A 21,930-nucleotide genomic window follows, 5' to 3' on the forward strand; every position below is an offset into this window, starting at 1 on the left:
CAGAAAATTACTTCCAGGTATCCCTGATGCACTTACATTAGTTATTTGAGGTCACAATAATAATAAAAAATTAGACAATGTTTTGGATTGTTTCAGACAGACATTAACTTTATTTTGGATTTTGCTTAACAAAGGAATTAGCCTATAACAGCATGGAGGATTTTAAATTGTGTAGAAAGTAGTTATATGGAATCTGATTGGACAGGTGCTGACTGGTGTGAATATTATTCCATCCTACTAATTCTAGAGGCTACAGGGCTGGCTCTACTATTAGGCGAACTTAGCTGGTTGCCTTGCAGGCCAATATTTATGGTGCACCTAAAGCACTGAATGAGTGACATGGAGGCGCAGCACCAAGTAATCATTCAATGTCAGTGTTGGCTTGGGGAATGTGATTGGGACCTGTATAGCATCTGTTTAGCAGCCGGTTCAAATCCCACAGGAGAAGATCCCGACGCCGGCTGGTAAGTACCCTAACCCTCCCCTCTCCCCCCCCTAACCCTATCTCTCCCATTGGGGTGCCTAACCCTAAAACTCCCGGGGTTGTGCCTAAACCTAAGTACCCCCTGGGGGTGCCTAAACCTAACCCCCCCTTCCCGCACCGTAACCTAACCCACCCTGGGAGGGCCTAAACCCCCCAAAAAACCTAACTAACCCCGCCACACTCTCTAAACCTAAAACTCCCCCACTGTGGCTAACACTAAGGACGCCCTAGTCTTATCTCGTTCGGGCTGTCATCCTTTCGGCGTTCTGGCATCAAGATTATGATAGGCGACTGTATTTCGAAGCCTATCTTTAGTACTCCATCGAGTTTCTCTTGTCGGGATATAGACCGGCGCCATTTAGTCCGCCGGTCTATAAACTGCATCCCATGATGTCCCTGTCCATTGCCACAATTCTGGACTTAAGGGAACAGGAAATGTCGTCGGCCTTCCCCCCTCCTCAGCCTTCCCCTGTGCTTAGGTAGGAAGCAGCGGGGAGAGGTTAGTGTTGTTTCATGGGTGGGTATGGCATCCACAGCACTTGTGCCATGGACGTTTCTTTCAAAGTATTGAGTAAGTGAAATGATTTTTCTAGTTTATGCAGTAGGGCAAAAACAAGATTTATGGGGAGATTTATCAAATCAGAGAGAGATAAAGTGGAATTTCACAAACAAATTTGGAATGAGGCGACTAATTCACACAATGGTTTTGGAAGTTTCACTTATTTCTACTCTTTACCATTTCTCCTATAAATTTGGATAATGTATTTGTGTCATATATGTATTCAGTTCCATAAACAGCTAGTAGAATATATTTCTAAGTTACATATAATGCATGCTAAAGCATCAGTTATTATAATGTGAATTGTATTCAGTATGTGAGCCACCAACTGACCAACATTAGTTTACAAATCAAATCTGGAACATTTTCACATTCCCTATGTTCCAAGTACAAAACACAATAAAGACAGCATAGCAATAAGACAATAGTATTGTATCTGTAGTTATTTATTAATCCATTTCACATATTCTTTAGTGAGACGCGTGTAGACATCTGCTCCATTGGGAGTTCCACACAGTATTGATCCAAAAGAAATGGTACCTTTTTGGAATCCTCCACAAATTAGCGGCCCACCAACATCACCCTGGAATGAACAGATTCTTATTAATCACTTATATATTTGATTAAACCAAAAATGTTTACAGTTTGGCACGTCTGTCAAATTGTATATTTCTGTAAGGGCATATTTATTAAAAAATATGCAGGCAAAAATGAAGCATCCCCAGAATGTACTGTAGGGGGGGCTGCAATATATACCGGAGATATCTTCTGTGGTCTCTTTATTTTTCATCGCAAAATTGTGAAATTTATCACGCATTTTCCGGATCCGCATCCATCACCCCTTACTAGCGCATGTGTAGTCTGATAGTTGTTCATGCACATTAGGCTTGCCGGAGCCGTACCTGGAAATAAATATTGCTTCTAACTCTTTGCCGGTATTGCTTCTTATCAGAGCCCATATCTCGCCGAAAGACATTAGATAAATGTAATATTTTTATCATTTTGTATTACCACGATACATGGTCATAAGAAATTTTATTTAATAGGGCAAAATTCACAATGCTGGTATATTTGCCACTATTAGGGGTATTCAATATGGGTGCGATAACATCGTTTTTTCCGTTAATATCGCACTTTTTAACTTTTTTGCGTTAATATCACTGGTTTTAGTTTTACACCGTATTCAATTTCAAAGACTTATCGCAGTTTTGAAAAGTCTTTGATAAAAAACGGTGATAACTTTTCACTATTGAATAGGTGTCGAAAAAAAGTGCAGAATTGGGGTTTAGGGGTGTAGGCTTAAAAAAAATAGCCTGCACCCCTGAGATTGACATTTAAAAAAGAACTGTGTCAAAAAAAGTAAAAAAAAAATAGGGACACCCCAAAAAATGAATTTAAAAATTGGGGTGCAAAAAAAAAAAAAGAGGGAAAAAATTGTTAAACAATAGACAAATAGGTTCAGGGCTATTCTGCAAGTATGCGGCAGGTGTTTTCTAGAATAGAATTATAGCGGCAGGTGCACAAATGCAGAATTTTTAAAAACTTACTTTAGGGACATCAAAATATGCTAGTACCCATTTTCATGTACCCCAAATTTGATGGGACCACTTAAAAAAACGAAAAAAATAACCTAAGTGCTCTTCTGCATCACTTCTTCAATGTCGGGAAAAAAACACCTGCTGCGGCTATTTAAATCCCCGACTTTCAATTAAAGGCTAAAACGGGGGTACCCATTGTGTTCCCCCATGTTTTTACAACTTTAGGGGGGTCTTACAATTATTTTAAGGAAAAATTTGTAACTTTACGCAAATCCAACTTCGGAGTTTCCCATTTTCGTTAATTGATATTGAATACGGGGATAAGCGGGAGCGCCCACCATACCTTTACGCAGAAAAAAACTCTGATATGAAACGTTAACTTCGCCAGGGAAGTTAACCTTTCATATTGAATACCCCTCTATGGGGCTTATTCATCATACCTAAAATGGCCCGTTAACCACGCCATTCATCATCAGGGGTCTGACTAAGACCACCTAATATTCATCAAACTCCGAAAACTGAAAGTTTTCAGAGTTTGCCTGCGAGAACAAGCGCCATCTTCAGATGGCGGTTGTTCTCGTAACCACACTTTTTCCTATGGGAAGAAGTTCTGGGGATGCGAAGTAGGATCCCTCCGCCGCCTCTTCACTGACTCCCCGGTGGCTTTGTGTAGATGCGGCAATGGGGGACAGGAAAGTAACACAGCTACTTCCATAGCTGCGTTATACCAAACAGCTCCTGATGATGAATAGGGGCCTTAATGAGAAGAAGTCACCATAACCACTTCCTATTCAATCTGTTCATTTCAGGAAATAAATAGTAATTGTACTTTCAAATCCATATACAGTAGCTGCTGCATTCAATTAGGCCCTGATTCAGAGCCGGACGCTCTGACCAGAGTGCTCGCTCTGAATCAGGGCCCACCTCCATAAATATGGAGCGTCCTCCTGGACGCTCGTATAGCTGTGGGTCACCACCCACAGCATATACGAGCGTGCAGGATGATGGTCGCAATGGTCTTGATCATCGCGACCATGGCCACTGCGAGCAGAAGCCTGCGGTTGAGTTTTTCAACCGCAAGGCCACTAGTGATGTCAGTGGGGCCGGCTGCTGAAGGTAGGCGTTCCCTTGGGAACGCCTCCGTCTGGCAGGCACGCCCCCGGCACGCCCACCAAAGGGGACGTGCTGTCAATCAACATCGACAGCACGCCCCCTTTGATCAGACACTACAAGCGAAGGAAAGTCCTTCGCTCGTTGCGTCACGCGCATGTGCACGACAGAGCTCCCTCCGTCGTGCGCATGCGCAGTGCAGACCATCGACCCACTTGCGAGCGGACAGCCGCTCGCGAGTGGGTCTGAATCAGGGCCTTAGTTTCATTTTGAGATTTGATTAAATATGTAGGGTTCTGAGCACTCAAGAGACTGGGAAAGACAGAGGTAAGTGATTTTATGTCAGCACATACCTACGCTTACATGCTCCCTCCCCATTGAGATCCCTGAGGTGAGGTATAAGTTGGTGGTGCAGGGGGCGTGGCATGAACTGTGTAATTGCAGACCCGCCCCCACGCCCACTATGCAATGCCGCTATTTGTGGCATTGCGCAGCTGGGGGCAGGGCCATGATGACACATTTAGCTGTGACTGGCATCATCAAGTCCCCAAACATTTTAGTCTGTATGCAGACTTTCCTCAGGGGTTATTTGCCTTCAGTCTGGACATTTATAGGTACTTAACATTCTGTGTAAGTTCTGCAATAATGTATGCAGAGCTATTGGTGCTGATCCTGCCTAACTGAGTCTGTATCAGCTTCTTTTATGGATTATGGCTCTCTACAGAAATCGGTATGTAATGCCGGTAGCCGCTGGAACAAATACCGACAGCGGCAGCCCGGCGGCTTGAAATCCTGACACCTTGAGGTAAGTACCCTAACCCTCCCCTCTGCCCCCCCTAACCCTAACCCTCCCTAAGGGGTGCCTAACCCTAACCTCCCCCCTAGTGCCTAACTCTAACCTCCTCCCCAAGGATGCCTAAACCTAACCCCCCCTCCCCGCACTCTAAACCTAACCCTCCCGGGGGGTGCCTAACCATAACCTCCCAACCTAGTGCCTAACCCTAACCCCCTGGTCCCCTAGCCTAACCCTAACCTTCCCCGGGGAGGGGTGGTGCCTAACCCAAGGTTCCCCCGGGGATCCCTAAACCTAACCCCCCCATCCCCGGGCTAAGTGTATACTTACCCGGCAAAGAGGATGATCGGTCTGGCGTCCTTGGAGTTCCGGCATCGGGGTTTCGATGCCTATTTTAAATCCCTTCCCGGGTCTACACTGTTGGGATTGAGACAGGCGGCCGCTCATAACTACATCCCCTCTCTACATGACTGAGTAAATTTGGATGGTATGATTTCTGAAGTATCTCCTCCCCTTCATATTCCCTCCACAAAAAAATGTACATAAAAAAGAAACCATAGAAACCAAAATAAACAACAATATTGTAGTATATTTCAGGCAAGTATTGATTCCTCATAATAGATTTGTGCTCCAATTACCTTTGAACAGGGGCGGATTGGCCCTTTTATTTTGCAGTCAACATCCCGGTGGGCCGATTAGATGTGGGGACGCTTTTCAATTGTGGCACCGCCACCCTAATTCGCGTCACCTGGCTCATGTAAAATACAGTGTTACACAGGCAGCCAGGCTGCCTGTCAGTGCCTGCCCATGGCTAAGCCTCTCTCGAGAAAATTGGCCAGGCTATTAAAGCCCCACCCAGCATGCCGTCTCTGTCACACGCCGCAGTGCCATCGAGGGGTTAGGAAGTGTGCAGCGAACACACCAGCAGGCGCGGGACCGTGACGGCTGGCGTGACCGCGTGGGGTAAATTACGGGACCGGGGGCCTCACAGGCAGTCTGTCAGCCCGATTGTGTCCCCTCCACTCTCCGCTCCCCAGGCTGTAAAGTGTGGAGTTTAATTTCACAGCCTGGGTATAGGGCAGAGTGGAGAGGAGACAATTGGGCTAGCTGCAGTCAGTACCTGGTGGTAGCAGTGGTAGGCTAGTTACCAGAGGGTCAGCAGATCAGGAAAACCTGGGCTGGGGGTTTATTTAAAATTAAAATTCATGAGATCATCCCCAGCCGGAGAAGGACGATGCCTATGACAATGGGGCTGGGCTGGCTGCTTTGAGGCTGGGACTGGGAGACCTACAATAGCAGCACTGCATGTCAGGTGACATGACAGGTCGGGGCTGGGCTGATCATAGGAAGATGGGGTCTGGGGACAGCTATAAATATCGCTCATCTGTATCAGGGGGATGTCTGGGGTGGGGGCACTGGGGGGGGTGATTATTGATGATCTGAGGGGGGGTTATTCTGTACTTATTAGAGATGATCTGTCTGTGGTGGGGGAGGGTCAGAGGGAGCTAATCTTTGCTAAGGGGACATGATGATCTGTCTAAGGGGGAAAGGGGATTTGCTGAACTAGGGGGATATGATCTGTCTGTGAGGGAGGGGGATCTGCTATACTAGGGGGAGATAATTTTGCGATAAAGGGAGATGATCTGTCTGTGGGGGTGGTGGCTATTCTGTGCTAGGGCAGGAGGATGGTGCTGGGGAGAGGTAGGATAATGCCACTGGGGAGATGGGGAGCGTGGCTTGAGGACATGGCATTTCACATTAGGCCACACCCCTTGCCACAAGGCCACACCCAGTTTTCAGGGCACGCACCCCAGGCGTGTGCACATAGGGCCACTTTCACAGTTTTTTCCAGATTATTGATTGGTAGGAGACCCTTCTTGGCCAGAGAATCTACAACCAGATCTCATCCATGTACGGGCATTTTATATCATTGTAAAAATAAATAATCTTTATTTCTAATACTACACTATGGTACTTTTTTTTTCTACATGTAGAGGTACACCGATATCCCGACAGTAAATGGGGTACAGACGCCGGCATCACAAAGCGGCAGAATCCTGATCGTCCGGACGGGTAGGTAACGGCAAAGTCCCCGGAGAAGGGGGGGTTAGGTTTAGGCACCACTGGGGGTCGGGTTAGGGTTAGGCACTTCCCAGGAGGGTTAGGGTTAGGATACGGGAAAGGGGGTTAGGGTTAGGCACCACTGTGGGGAGGTTATGTTTAGGCACCCCCATGGGAGGGTTAGGTTTAGGGTGCGGGGAGGGGGGGTTAGGGTTAGGCACCCCCTAGGGAGGTTAGGGTTAGGCACCACCAAGGGAGGGTTAGGGGGGTAGGGGTAGGTTAGCCTACTTACCCACCACTGCCGGAATTCTGATCCACCCGGCCTTCCGCTGTCAGGATTTCAGCCGGCGGCTAATCATACCAGTTCTGCCTGGAACATACTACACTAGTTGTTTTTTTCTATTTCTGTTTCTCTCCCTCTCTCTCTCATTGATAAGGTGGTAGTGACATCAGATGATCTAAGGTCATTTATTTCACAGTGTATTGATCTGATACTCACATTACAAAAGCCCCTAGCTGCTTCTTTCCCGCTGGTGCACATCATGTCCTTAGTGATTCTCACTGTTGGCCTCCACTGTGCGGCACATACCTTCCTGTCCAGGACGGTCACTCTGGCCTCCATTAGCTTGCCTGACGTGCCAGGTTTTTTGTTATCAGTCCTCCCCCATCCGATTATATCACAGACACTGCCGGGCTTAGCATCAGTACATTTCTCAGGAAACAGAACAGTTTTCACAGATTTCGTTAAGTTCGCTTTACCCGACAGCTTTAAAGGGAAAAGCAAATTTACATTAGGTATTTAATCTAACGCAACAAGCCGTATCAAATCATGTGATATTGGTGGCTTGAATTTAAGGGCATATAGTGTGAAAATATACCATCATTCATAGACCGCCCTTTCATTCATCTATTGCTACCTACAAAATGGTTGAACAATTATTATTATTTACGTATTATTATAATTATTATTATTATTATTATATTTACAATTATTATTATTAATGTTAGACATTACTTTCCCCACTTTCTGAGTATTGCCCTGGGCTGAGCAGTTTGGGCTGGTTACTGCTTTGTCAGGGGGACCCCACACTTAGTGTCTCCCTGTAATGGCAACACCACCTCGGCAGGTTCAGTCCAGTTCTGGTTATAGGAAAATAGAAGAACACCGCACCAGTTCCCCCCGATTTTCCTGTACCAGAACGGGCTCAGAGGACCAGGGCTGGTTATGCTTTTTTTTTGTGGGGGGACCACTCTGATTTTTATTCCAATCTTTAACCTTTTCTTTACACTACACACAGAAGCACTGCACCGATTAGACTGATCTGTGCAGTACCTCGGCACAACACGCAGCTCACAGGCACTTCTATTCATTTCTTCTACTCCATGTTCTATTGTGTTTTTAACATGATTCTTAGTAAATACATGAGTTGTATTTCTGTCTATGAAAAGTATCCATGTGTGGTTCGATGGTCTATTGACTTCTATTTGCGTGTTTTCTCATCTACTTCATTGTGTTTTGCACTCGTCTTTGCTGTAAGTAAATCTCCAAGTTGCAACATCAGGGAAAACTCGCACGGGAATGCAATCTCAGCAAGACATAATTCTTAGGTATTACTATATACCCCCAAGTGTAACTCCTGGGACCTATTCATCATCGGGACTTAAATATGTGGAAACTATTGTTTCCGCATGGTTACTGGGCCATTTAACGTATGATGAATAGGCCCCACTATCACTCTTACTGCCAGTCCATACTGTAGCAGTGACTATTGTACATCAGAGCAGTGAAACTCTCATATTAATATAAGAAGTTAGAACCAGGGAGGTAACTTACAGTTTATTGTATCCTTTAGTAATAAACTGAAAATATGATTATAAAGACTTATTGGCTTCTTACTTTCTTTCAAAATCTATTTAGTGGATTTTAAATTTAGTATTAGCAGCATTAGTATTAGCAGCATTAGTATTAGCAGTATCAGTATTAGCAGCATTAGGATTAGCAGTATTAGTATTAGCAGTATTAGTATTAGCAGTATTAGTATTAGCAGTATTAGTATTAGCAGCATTAGTATTAGCAGCATTAGTATTAGCAGCATTAGTATTAGCAGTATTAGTATTAGCAGTATTAGTATTAGCAGTATTAGTATTAGCAGCACCTTTGTGTGTCTTCTTGTTTTTGTTTGTTTGTTTGTCTAAGATGTTGTTTGATGTTTGATTGCATATATGTGTATGACGTGTGTTTATTGATGATGGAGATGTAACAGGTGTAAATGAAATACTCCTTATGAGAGTCACAGGGCCTGAACGCACGTTAGCAGACGGACGCACCCATCCGCTGCGAGAATATACTAATCAATGCATACGGACGGAGACCGCAGCACAAGATGCAGACGCCCAGCCCCATACTAAGCCGCCCATCTCCCTTTACTCACAGCCTGATCAGCACGCAAGATAGAGTAAACATCGGTAACATCGCGAACCATCGGAGCCATTAGCATAATAGTGGTTGACCTCACCTGTCGCAGGATTTTGGCCACTTCCTGTGTACACCTTACTGTATGGCTGCATATGTCACCGGCTCACCGCACTGCCTTAATTATGCATACCCCTATAACGGCGTTATAACACCTGCGTTCCCTTGACCACCCTCCGTCACCACCCACAAACGGCACTTCCTGTCAATCAATTTAAAAAGGGTCTGAAAATACACAGCGTGTAGTCTGTGTACCATAACCCTTTTGCACTGGCTAGTTTGCACACGCACAGTGCGCTGCATACGCATGCGCAGTGCAAAAACATTAGCCAAAATCGTGCGTTCTCTCCCTTGCGTTCCTTGCTGATTTAGGCCCCCTGTGCTCTCTATCTTCTGCATGTTGTAACTTATGTCAGGTTTACTCCTTTAGGGAGTTTTCGGCATAGCAACGATCAACACATACAGACCACACTTGCTGACATTCTGGCTGCCCCTTCCTGGATAGGGTAACCAGGTCTCCACAGCGGGGGGCGTGATGCGGCATATGGGGGCGTGACCATATGCCATTACCCGGCAGTGAGGGTGGAGCATGATGACACGATTATGTCATCGTGGCCCTGTCACCACTGCAAAATGCAGAGATTGGCGGCATTGTGAAGCAGGGGGTGGGGCTACGATAACATGTTTCAGCACAAATCGCGTCATCGCCCCCGTGCTTCGGGTGTGTGTATGTGGGGGTGCAGGGGGTTCAGGGGTATGCGGGTGGGCGGCGGCCAGCCGGGAGACTTGCCCACTTTTCCGGTAGGCCGGGAGCGCCATCTGATTTTTGGAAGCCTCCCGGCTGTTCCTGGAGGGTAGGCAGGTATGATACAGTCCCACATTAAAGTCTGACTGTGGTATGGAGGAATTCCACTTCACTCCCCGCATGACTAGGAAGCAAGTGGACTTTACCTAAGTGCAGCATTGTGTATGGGACCCGCACCCACACCCCAGCTCACAGCCCTTAGTGGCTAGTTCAGTTAGTTCAAGCTACCAAGTAGCTAATAATCAGGGATGTATAGCAAAGACACAGAAGTCTGGACTATACAATTAAGGTTCTCCCTGGAGGAACAACCAAATATCCGCAGCAGGTCCCATACCATCATTGGGCCATGTAGGGGGTCCTCACAACTACAACAAAACACTGTGACACTCATTAATAAAGAGTATTTAATTTACACTTCCTATGTCTGCATCATCAATAAACACACACCATACACGTATATGCAATCCTCCTGAACAACATCTAATACCATAAGTAGACACACCAAGGTGCTATAGCTTCAACAACTGTTTATCATTGTTATATTACTAAGAGACTGGATGTCTCCAGTTGAAGTTGCTCCATATACACTTGTATATTGCCCTAAGCACTGGATCCTAACACTCCCCTTGTATGTCCTTGTGTCATGCTTTATGTACACCCTGTTTTCCCTACTGTCCGGCACTTGGCACATTTTGGTACACTATAAACAAACATACAATATTAATTGAGGTACATCTTCCTGGAAAATGAAACAAAAACATATATATGCTCTATAAAGGCACACATGATTCCATGTAGTAGATAATACATTGGGAATTTACCTTTAAAAGCAGGAGATTATTAATGTGTTTTTCTTTATTACATTTTGGATGTGGAATTGCTTGTATAACTGTGAAATGCTGTCTTTGGCTGTTTTTGGTATTCTTTATAGAGTGAACACCGAGGTCAACAGTAGTTGTCTTATCCCTACAAACACAAAAGAAAACTGTCTAATATACAGTATGCACAGACATTTCCTTTCCAGGCCTGTAGTGACATCATAGGGAACAAGTTAGCCACTTTAGCGTTGGGTGCCTTAGCGCTGCAAAGTGAATACTTTAAAATAGTACAAAACAGTTAAATGAACATGAGGTTAGAGCATATGCAAAGCACTGGCAAATGCAATATTCATTTTCCAAAGTAATATAAAGAATGAAAATTTCCCAAAAGCATACTGTAATAAACTGCATAATACATTTATTTATAATGAGATATGTACCTTACATGCAAAGTTCCATGTTTTGCAGCATAGATGTCAAAACCTAACAACATGAGCATTACAGCAATGTACATCAGACATAGTAACTGTCTATTCAAATACCTGCATATAGGCAATATACCAGCACAGCTGAAACACCACCCTATAGTCAGGACTTCAACATGGATACTCCAGGCAGGGGCGCCGAGAGGGGGGAGGGGGCGGGCACTAATTACCTTGCCCCAGGCTTGCTGGAGGGGCCTGGCGGGGGCTGTGTGCTGTATGCTGGGCTGCAAAGGTAGACTGCTTGCTGCTGCAGCAGCAGTCTCCTCTGCCAGTGGGGAGAGCGATTATCCTGATCACGCCCCCCCTGGATTTACGCTGGGCTGAGGGGCTCACTGCGCCCCCCTCCCCAGCACGCAGCACAGTTTCGTAGTCCTGCAACTATATTTTTTCTGTTTTTTTTTCTTAAGGGGGCATGGCCACGCCACCCACGATTAGGCCATGACCCCTTCACCCAGGCCTGACTCCAGGTACACATGCCCATAAAGCACTGCACAACAACAAAGAAGCAAAAGATCCTTGGCATCTGTGCCTGTGCACCACAACTGCAGCTCATCCCACAAAGCGACAAGCTCCATGTACAAGTGCAGGCAGCCCTCGCCTACAAAACGGGCAACACGTATTGTAGAATGGTCCAAGTCGCCATCCCCGTTCCTCTTGGGGGAGCTGCGTGTGATCTCGCAGATGTATGAAAATTAACATATATAAAGTTGTACAAACATGAGTAGCTTTTCGAGATTTTCGAGATTTACGATTATACAGTATATCACGTTCACTAATCAGCCCCCAGATGTAGTCTTCCATCATGTTCTTGTTATAATGTCCTTGGTAGCAGCGTTCAAACTCCAGTATGTCCTGGAGAAAGCACTCGCCTTGCTCCTCTGAGTACGCTCCCATGTTCTGCTTGAATTTCTCAAGATGTGCATCAAGAATATGGACTTTGAGGGACCTCATTGTGCCGAAGTTCCTCAATAAAGTCTCAACCAACTCTGAATAGTTTTCAGCCTTGTAGTTGCCCAGGAAGCTGCGAGCCACCGCGATAAAGCTGGTCCAAGCTACTTCTGAGCGAACTACAGGATCTTCTTGATCTGTGGTCCCACAAAAATACTGGGTTTGACCTTTGCCTCAGACAGCTTGGGGAAGAAGTACTTGAAGGCTGCTAAATCTTTATCTAGAGCTCTAGCAAATTGTTTCATGAGGCTCAACTCGATGTGTAGTGGCGGCATCAGCACCTTTGGAGTCCATAAATGGCTCCCACTTGACGTTATTCATCCCCACACAGAACTCCGTCCACAGTGGCCAGTGTTCTCTGTCGTAGTTGCCCTTGGTGTCACTGCTGTCCCAAAGGCAAAGGAAGCTGGTAAACGTGGTAAAACCGCCTTGGAGACCCATTATGAATCCCATCATGTTGAAATAAGAACATTTCAAAATATCTCTGACCAGGTCACAAAAGCATAGTTTGTGGGAAATAATTGTCACTTTCTATACTCTTGGGGCATAGGCACTTAGGAAGTTACACTTCAAACGAAAGGACAAACAAAAAAATTTTAATTTGTTACATTGGACCTGATTCGCTACGATCGGTCCGGCGTCCTGATTAACATAGACATTGGTATTTCGACGCCTATGTTAAATCCCCTGCAGGGATTGTAGTGGCGGGATTGAGACCGGCCGCCATGCGGCAACCGGTCTCAGAACTACATCCCCTTGCACGAGCCCTGACCTTATTCAGAAATTGCTAATATCCACGCACACTATCAGTGCTATGGCTGCTTATGGCTAATTTATGCATGGCCCTGCAACGGTGTTGAAACACCCTGGTATGCCTGCGTTCGCCCGACCCCCCCCCCCCCATCACCACCCACAAACGGCACTTCCTGTCAATCACTCTGCTCTGTGTCTGCAATCACAATTCTGTTTGAAATTGCTAGTTCTCGTACGTGCACTGCGATGTATATGCATGCGCAGAACGCAGCAATTGACCGATTGCGTGAGTCTTTGCAAATGTGTTCCTTGCTGAATCAGGCCCATAGTGATAATCAGATATCAATGACCAATTTAGATACTACATATAACCTAGATATGTAAGTCTAAGGCAAAACATGCTCCATGGTGATCACCAGAGCAATGGTATTAAGCTTTTCCAGATGATATACTGTCACTGAATCCATTAGTTATAATAATTGAATATAATTACAACATATGTTCTGGGGACTTAAGATCTTTCTGAGGAAACCGGAAGTGCTGGAGGCTGTAGTCAGAAGTCCAATTTCTTTGCAGCCCGGACCAGCAGGGAATTTATCCTCACTGAGGAAACTATTACAGAGGACATTCACCTCTCATCCAAAACTTGCTGTAATGTGGGGACAGCTCAGTATCATGAGAGCCAACAGTATTCCTCCAATTTGGGACTTGGAGCTGCACAGTGTCTGCACGAGTGGCAGGCCATTACCAATAAAGTTGGTAATTGGAAGCTGATTGGTAGAAGCTGATTGGTTGCCTTGGGCAACTTCTCCACTTTATCACTCTCCAAAGCTTGATACATCTCCCCCACAGCCAGAAAGTAGGTAAGCATGCCTCTACGTGCCCCCATTTGTACTGGCTTGTAAAGTCCAGAAGCAGGTACATGGAATGCGTATGAAGTCCCGGTGGGTGAATAGCCGGTTCATATCCCGACGCCGGCAGCCCGAAGGGAGAAGATACTGACGGGGCAGGTAAGTACCCTATCCCTACCCCTCTCCCCCCATAAACTCCCTTAGTGGTGCCTAACCCTAACCCCCCATGCCGCAGCTTAAACCTAACCCTCCCGGGGGGGGGTGCCTAGCTCTAACCTTCCCCCAGGGATGCTTGAACCTAACCCTCCCCCTTAGGGGTGCCTAACCCTACCCCTCCCCAAACCTAACCCCGTTACGCTCCCTAAACCTAACCCTCCCCCACGGCTAATGCTAAGGGCGCCACGGACTTACCTCATTCGGGCTGGCGTTCCGGTGTCGGGATTAAGATAGGCGTTGGTATTTCGACGCCTATCTTAAGTCCCTTGTCGGGATTTCCTTGTCAGTATTAACTACATCCCAAGGGAAGTATGGAGGTAAGAATGGAAAATCTACCAGTCTTTTCCCCATATTTGCCTAAGTACATAGATGCCAATATGCTTATACATCTGAATAATTGTAAAAAGGTCATCAGCTAATTTTTCTTTAAATAGCTTTGAGAGAAAAGTGTTATTTTTGTTTGACTGCTGGTATCTGATCTTGTGTTTTCACACCTGTAACAGGAAAAGTCTCACTTCTAACTCAGGATGTTTCATATCAGCTCATCACATTTTCACTATTGTTTTTTAAAATGTACAAATGGGGAACATTATCACAGTTCCTGTAACTGCTGTCCACACACTATACACCTCTTATCTCAGCATATTCCAGCTCATTAATGGTTAATATTTTTTAGGTTACTGAATACAAAAAATGAGTCATTTGCTGTAGGATTACCTTTATTCTGTATAAGTCTGTATATTAGCCACCAGCAGCCTTAGGACATCACAGAGTTGGATATTTGTTTATGACATACAGTATATGCAGCCCTGCCAGTCACATGAATAATCTGTACGTTTAAACTACCAGGAGCTGGATGGGCTAGGGCCAGGGTGGCATTTATTGAGTGGCTGTGGCAGGTTTTTTTGAAAAACATTGTTTAAAGAAATGTACTTTACTGAGGGCCTGATTCAGACAAGCTCGCAAGCGGGTACATTGGCAGGCAGTGCGCACATGCCGCATGCACACTGCGCGTGCGCAAGTCCTGGAGCTTGCGGCAGACGAGACCCTGCCACAAGGGTCTTGTCGCAAGCCCCGATGGTTGGCAGTCCGGCATGGATGAGATGCAGATGCTAAGGGGATGGGGGGGGCTGACAATGCCTGGTCTCCCTTCTGAGACTCCTGCTCTGCTCTCTTTCTAGAAAAGAGCACATTATCAAACATATGCTGAGCTGTCTACACTTCAAGTGAGGGGTGTGTGGCTACACCTGGTAGGGGCTGTGTGCAGAAGCTGCCCATTGTACATAAACGGGCATGGTGTGGCCATGCCATGGTGGGGTTGGATGCTCCTCTTGCACTGCCATGCTCACAGATAGACCTGCCTATTTTGTACCGCGCCTCACCCTCTTGGCACCTCTAATGCAGAGTTGTTGACAAAATGGACATAAAAAAGTATTCTTAAAAAAAGCATGGAAAAATAACATACTTCTGCCTGTGTGAAGAGCCGTACACAACATGAGATGCATTAGCCCTTGTATTGGCAGCATATGCGTCTGATTTAAGACAAGTTATCATCATCACAGTGTATTTGTGCCTGTACTGTAGCCAGGGATGGACAGGCCCATAGGGATACAGGGGAAATCCCCGGTGGGCCCCACTCCCTGTGGGCCCCACCCCCTCCTCTAGGAGTGGAGCAGGATCATGGGTGAACTTGGGTGCTTGATTTGTTTCTATGAAAACTACAACAAGATTATCCCTCCTGCCAATCAAAGTGGGTGGTGCTGACACACCCCGGTCCCCTCTTTTATAAAAGGGCCCTGTTTCTTGCATGTCCTCTCTAATAGTTGCAAAAGGAGGGGGATTTAACCCCCTATTGTACCTCAGCACACTGAATAATACCTGCAACAATATATGAAGACTATATGGTCATAGAAATTCAGAGATATTAGTTGCATGCATTTGCAAATACATGGGAGGCTGCTGGGCCACGTCACGGCTTCTCCGTTACCAGCAGTCCCTAACACTAAGGGGTTCACGTCCGGGGCGCAGTGCACCCCAAAAAACGTCCAGCCCAGGCCCCCCCCCTCAGGGCATCAAACGAAAATGGAAAAAGAGTGACAGTGCAGTGTAAAGTATAGCTGTGTGTGAGTAATCATTAAGTGTGGAATGAGAGGTTAAAATATATGTGAAAAAATACATGAATAATAAACAAACATAAAAGGTGATGTGAAAAGCAACTATGTGTATTAAGTGGTGATGCCCTGAGGAGGCCCAGCCAGACCAGTCCCGGGGGCCCTACGCCCAAACGCTCACCCCAAATGTAAAATATACCAATTATAAGGCCTCATGATAAAGGCACATATATAATTTTGTCAAATGTAAGGCCTCATGATAAAGGCACATACATAAATGCATCCAAATTGAGAGCCAGCTTACCTGGGAGTCACCCCTGGGAACTCCAACTAGCACTACTAGAACCAGCATGCCCTACTAATGCTGGCTCCTCCATGCAACTCCTAACAAACAAACAAAAATGGCAGCTGCTCAATCAATCTAGCAGTACTAATCAGGTGCATGAAAGGGAGGGGTCATACTAAGTAGCAAAGGAGGGGGATTTAACCCCCTATTGTACCTCAGCACACTGAATAATACCTGCAACAATATATGAAGACTATATGGTCATAGAAATTCAGAGATATTAGTTGCATGCATTTGCAAATACATGGGAGGCTGCTGGGCCACGTCACGGCCTCTATGTTACCAGCAGTCCCTAACACTAAGGCGGGGAGGGAGGATGGCTACCAGGGCCGGATTAAGGGGGGGGGCGACAGGGGCGGTCGTCCCTGGGCCCCACACACAGAGGGCCCCCACACCAGTGGCGGATCCAGGGGGGGGCGATTGGAGCGATCGCCCCCCCCTAGCACAGTCCGGATCATGCGCTGAGCCTGTGCTGTGATCGGAGCCTGTGTAATGCACGGGCAGCGCATTACACAGGCTCCGATCATAGCACAGGCTGAACCACAGCCTGCTCATCTCAGTGCATGATCCGGGGGGTGTGTCAGTGTCATGCTGAGGAGGGAGAGTGCACAGCCAGCCAGCTCCTTGCACCCTGCTGCTGCTGCAGGTCAGCTAGAAACCACCCCCCTGACGACCAATCCCCCCTTCTGCTTTTCCCAAAATGGGGGCGGAGCCAACATGGCAAGCCCCGCCCCCATATGACCCGAGATTCGCGGCAGTACAGCGTGAGGGGGCGGGGCCTAATGAAGTGAGCAGCAGCCTACATAGAATGTAAGTTTACTATAGTCTATATGTGTATATGTATGTGTTTAAGTGTATATATGTGTTATTGTATACTGTATACAGTACTGTATATGTTAGCGTGTATATGTGTTATTGTATATACAGTATGTGTTAGTGTGTGTGTATACTGTGTATGTGTTAGTGTGTATGTATGTGTTAATGTGTATATACAGTATGTGCTAGTGTGTGTATACTGTGTAGGTATATGTGTTAGTGTGTATGTGTATACTGTACATGTGTGTGTTAGTATGTATGTTATAGAAAACATGTTTGCTACATATGTATTATATGTGTGTGTCCGTGTTTAACGTGTGACTACTCTCCAACATGACCCGTTCCATTAGGTACAAAATACTCTGCTCCTGGACTTAACACCTAATGTATGATTGCAGTCACTTGTGTAGCACTAGGTAATTGATTAGACAGGTGATTCACCAAAGGTGACTGTAATCATAAATTAAGAGGGAAGTCCAGGAGCAGAGCATTTTGTACCTAATGGAACGGGTCATGTTGGAGGGTCTGCATATGGCGGGGGAACGGGTAGGCTCCATGTGGCTTGGTGGGGGCCCCCACAACTTAGTTGCCCCAGGGCCCCCAAAAGGCCTTAATCCTGCCCTGGTGGCTACACAAACGGAGGCGTTCCCGAAGGAACGCCTGCCGTTTGTGGGAGGCACAACTGACATCACTAGTGATGTCAGTGGAGAGCTTTCTGCTCTGTTAGAGCAGGAAGCTCTCTGGGGCTTGTGACGGGCAAGACCCTACCACAAGGGTCTCGTAGCAAGCCCCGATGGTCGCGACCATCGCGACCATCACCTGGTCGCTCGCAAAAGCTGTGGGTGGCCGACTTTAAAAAAAAAATTGGACACCCTGATTCAGAATGGGCGCTCTCAAAGAGCATCCGGCTCTGAATCAGGCCCAGTATTCCTTGTATTGTTATTTTAGATCAATATATCCCTCCTTTTCTTACACATTCTTGAATATGCTGGTGATATAAAAAGTATATTAGTAGTAGAAGTAATAGCAATACTATTACTATACTAATACTACTACTAATATTACTACTAATAGCTTCATAAAATGAAGTTGGAACCATTCTTATTTTCAGTGATTAAATTGAATTCTTGTAATTTCAATACACTGAGGATAACAGTCTACTTAACAGAGCAAAGCAACTGAAGAAGAAAACTGAAATGTCCAAAAGGTGGTGCACTAGAGAGTTCTTATATTAAATTAAAACATAACTTTTATTATTATTCAATAATATCAAAAAAATGAACAGCGAAAATTAGTTAAAAATAAAGAATGTGACAAAGAATAGAATAAGTGTATTAAAATTAATACGGCGTCCTCGCTACACTCCCAAATCTTTTTGTAACCCTGTTTGTGACTGCAGATTGGTTAAGTTTAGTGCCTCCACCCAAGCTATTTACTGTTATAATGTAGTATGGGTCCACTTGGGCAAAACCCACCTAATTACTAAATTAGTGTTGCGTTACATAAAAACATAATTTACCTGCTATCTGTATAATTCTTCTCCACTGAATTCACTCTTTGAAATATCTCACCTAAGGATTATTAAGTAAATAACACCACAGTACAAGTTTCTTTTCTATATTTTGTGATAACTTCCAAACAGAGTTTTAGAGGTTTTGTACTACTAACATATTGAATAACACATGTTTATGTTGCAAATATATTAGAATAGTAGTTGTAATACAATCAACCATACTCTTATTATTAATATAGCAATTTATATAATACCTAGCAAATAGCTAACAGGATAAATATCCTGTATATTATTACATGCAAACACTGAAAAACATCACATATGAAATTATTTAGAAAAGTCTATGAATGAGTCTATCACACAATAAACAGCCTGTGGTGTGCCTTTAGTCCTGCATCCGGGAGTAATCCCAATTTGTATCTAACAGAAGGATGTCCTCTGCTATAGTTCGCTTAGACTGAGCAGTATTTAGCTTGCTATATGTTCCGGGTAGTGTTTTATATCATATCCTGAGGACGGGTGCCGTTAGTACAGCAAATGTGCTTCTCCTGTCTCAAGTCCAGAATCCCGTTTAATATTGGCAGCTATTGTAGCGAATCACCTTGTAAAGTTATTTTCTTCTGAAAACAGAACCTCAGTAATATTGCTACTACAGTCTGCTTTTTAAGGATGTCTCATGGCCCCAGGGATTAGTTAGTGTAATAATGGTAATCTAAGCCAGAAGGTAATATCTCTGTAAATGCAATCACTGCAGGTCTAAATTAGTCCTATCTCTCCCCCAGCACTTTTCTCCATTTGGCTATTATAAAAGTTTTATAAGAGTGACTCCTAAAGCTGCATACACACACAATGATTTTTTTAATGATTATCGTTAAACGATAATTGATGGCAAAAATCGTTCACTTTCTGAGTCAAACGATGAACGATTATCGTTCATGCGCGTTCACGTTTGTAGTTTGTCGTTTGTAGTTTGTCGTTCAGTCAGACTTGTCAACTCAACGATTTTCATTAAGGGAATATGCAAAAATCTTTTGTAGTTCATAAAAATCGTTCATGACATTTAGTAAATGAACAACTTTAGTAAACGATTTTAGTTAATTTTTTCAAGGGAAAAAATCGTTTACTCAAATCGTTCATTAAAAAATCGTTGTGTGTGTATGCAGCTTTAGTGATAGCCAAATAATTCTTATTATATACTTCAGTATACTCTGCATTCAGACTGACAGCTACCTCAGCAGTATCAGCAGGGAAGGGTGAAATGAGGGGATATATAATGTTTGCACAGCAAATTCCTGATAGATATTTCTACTGTGAGGCAAAGAGGATGTAAATGCTGTTACTTGCAGTGTCTCTAACAGCTTCACTCCCTCACAAGTTAGCTAACTGAATTCCTCCTGTATAGCTGAGACCAGTGTCTGCTTCACCTCCCCTATCTCCCAGTGTTGTAATGCTGTGTTACTATCTGGGCTCACCACTCCTGTATAGCTGCTCCCAGCTGATTCCTTATGTCAGTCAGGCAAATCTCTAGCAGCTGCCTCCGCCTCCTGTCTTCTCAGCTGGGCTGCTCCACTGCTGATTGGCGTCACACAGCTCCCTGCCTGACCTCCACTATCTCAGTGGCCAGATGCTGCTGCGGCTACTCCTCCGATCTGACGCTGCTGCTCCGCAGCTCAGGTGTGTGCTGCTCTGCTCACACTGGCCTGACTGAGCCTGTTACTCTGTCTCTGCTGTCCCCTCAGCTCTTAAGCCAGACAGCATGGAGGTTATCAGGTCCGTCAGCTCTGGAGGGGGATCAGGAGACTGGCAGTTACTGCTGCTGCAGTGGCATTTATAACCTTGCTGACCTGTCCATGTGCTCTTTCTAGAACCATCCCTCCATGCGGTGTATGAGGTGCAGTAAATCACTTACACTGGGGCCATGTTTCACCCCTTCACACTTTACATATTATAATTATACACAGTCATATTAAACACATACAGATACAATACTATCTTAAAGATGTAATATACACACATATAGTTCTATTTTATTTTACATATTTTACACCCTATATGGATTATCCCTCTTTCTCATACTTATTAAAGGGTGTTACATTTTACTACCAATTAAATGTCATTATTAATTCCTATCTGTATTATCAAATAATATGTGCCTTCACATTTGGAATGGCAGGTTTTATAGGTTAGAAAAATAATGCCATATAGTAGATCAGCTAGTATCTGGTATATTGTATTCAAAATTAACAATAGGTCAAAGGTGGTTTCTAGTGAAACACTCAGTTCTATATGATTCTTTGCACTGAATAACAGGGATCTATTTTTTCAATGCAGAATATTGACCTGTTTTTATATTAGGAGTATATCTATTTTGTACATACTCTTGTCAATAAAGTATTGATAAGTGGTTCTACTGAAACGTTATTTTCCTAATAGTGAATAATTGTTCAGGTGTGATTGATGTTTTCACATATCAGTTCACATTAATTAGGAATAGATGGTACCATATATCCTATAAGGTGTTCAATCAGAATTGCACAAACTCTTGTTCACTCAAATACATATTATTTGGTTTTAAATAAAAGTGCCTTCTGGGAAATAAATATGTAAATCGTTATTGAATATATTATCCATAAGTCTCCATCTTTCACACTGGCAATAGAAGTCCAGGAAACGAACATATGTAGTTAGATATACTGTTGTGTTGTCGTCTCCTGTTTATGTGCACTGTAAGAGAGTTCCTATAATATGTCTCTCATATATTTAATCAGACAGTAATTTTAATACACTTATTCTATTCTATTCTTTGTCACATTCTTTATTTTTAACCAATTTTCGCTGTTCATTCAGAACTCTCTAGTGCACCACCTTTTGGACATTTCAGATTTCTTCTTCAGTTGCTTTGATATTTCCTAATGTGTCCATGGTAGCACCCCCCTTCCTTTAACTACATAAACAGGATATTGTGGGGAAATTAAAAAAATAAATATTATACCCTATAAATTCTTGTGCGACGGGGTCAAACCCATGTTACTCAACAGAGCACCAACATCATTTGTTGAGATAGTATTTCAGATTTTAAGTGTATATTATGTATATAATCAATGACTAATGTCACTAGTATGTCCGAAGCAATAGATGTAATAGAGATACTTACAATTTTGGATCTGCAACATTATTGCTACAAGTAATGGAATCCTTAGTAGGCTCATGTTGCTCAGTTGCCTGCCCCTTGTAACTGATCTGAATGGTG

At 44.4% G+C, this 21,930-nt stretch overlaps 1 protein-coding gene across 1 annotated transcript; it reads right to left on the reverse strand.

The window, feature by feature from the left end:
• Window positions 1-119: 119 nt before the first annotated feature.
• LOC148527160 (granzyme A-like) lies at window positions 120-21,889 on the reverse strand. Its single transcript, XM_088469452.1, has 5 exons — window positions 21,835-21,889; window positions 20,153-20,228; window positions 10,645-10,789; window positions 7,045-7,311; window positions 120-1,626 (listed from the first exon to the last, which is right to left on the reverse strand). The coding sequence occupies exons 1-5, from the start codon at window positions 21,887-21,889 to the stop codon at window positions 1,486-1,488; spliced, it is 684 nt and encodes a 227-aa protein (XP_088325578.1). The 3' UTR covers window positions 120-1,485.
• Window positions 21,890-21,930: the final 41 nt, after the last annotated feature.

The sequence above is a fragment of the Taudactylus pleione genome, unplaced genomic scaffold, assembly GCF_031769625.1.
Source record: "Taudactylus pleione unplaced genomic scaffold, aTauple2 ptg000092l, whole genome shotgun sequence".
NCBI lineage: Eukaryota > Metazoa > Chordata > Amphibia > Anura > Myobatrachidae > Taudactylus > Taudactylus pleione.

Bases quoted from the DNA above. Each gene is read 5' to 3' on its own strand.
- LOC148527160 (XM_088469452.1), bottom strand. From the start codon at position 21,889: ATGAGCCTACTAAGGATTCCATTACTTGTAGCAATAATGTTGCAGATC. The intron at 7,312-10,644 runs GTAAATTCCCAA...TTCCCTTTAAAG, and splicing joins ATAATCTCCTGCTTTTAAAG to CTGTCGGGTAAAGCGAACTT. The intron at 1,627-7,044 runs GTGAGTATCAGA...TGTTCATTCCAG, and splicing joins CAGCTAGGGGCTTTTGTAAT to GGTGATGTTGGTGGGCCGCT.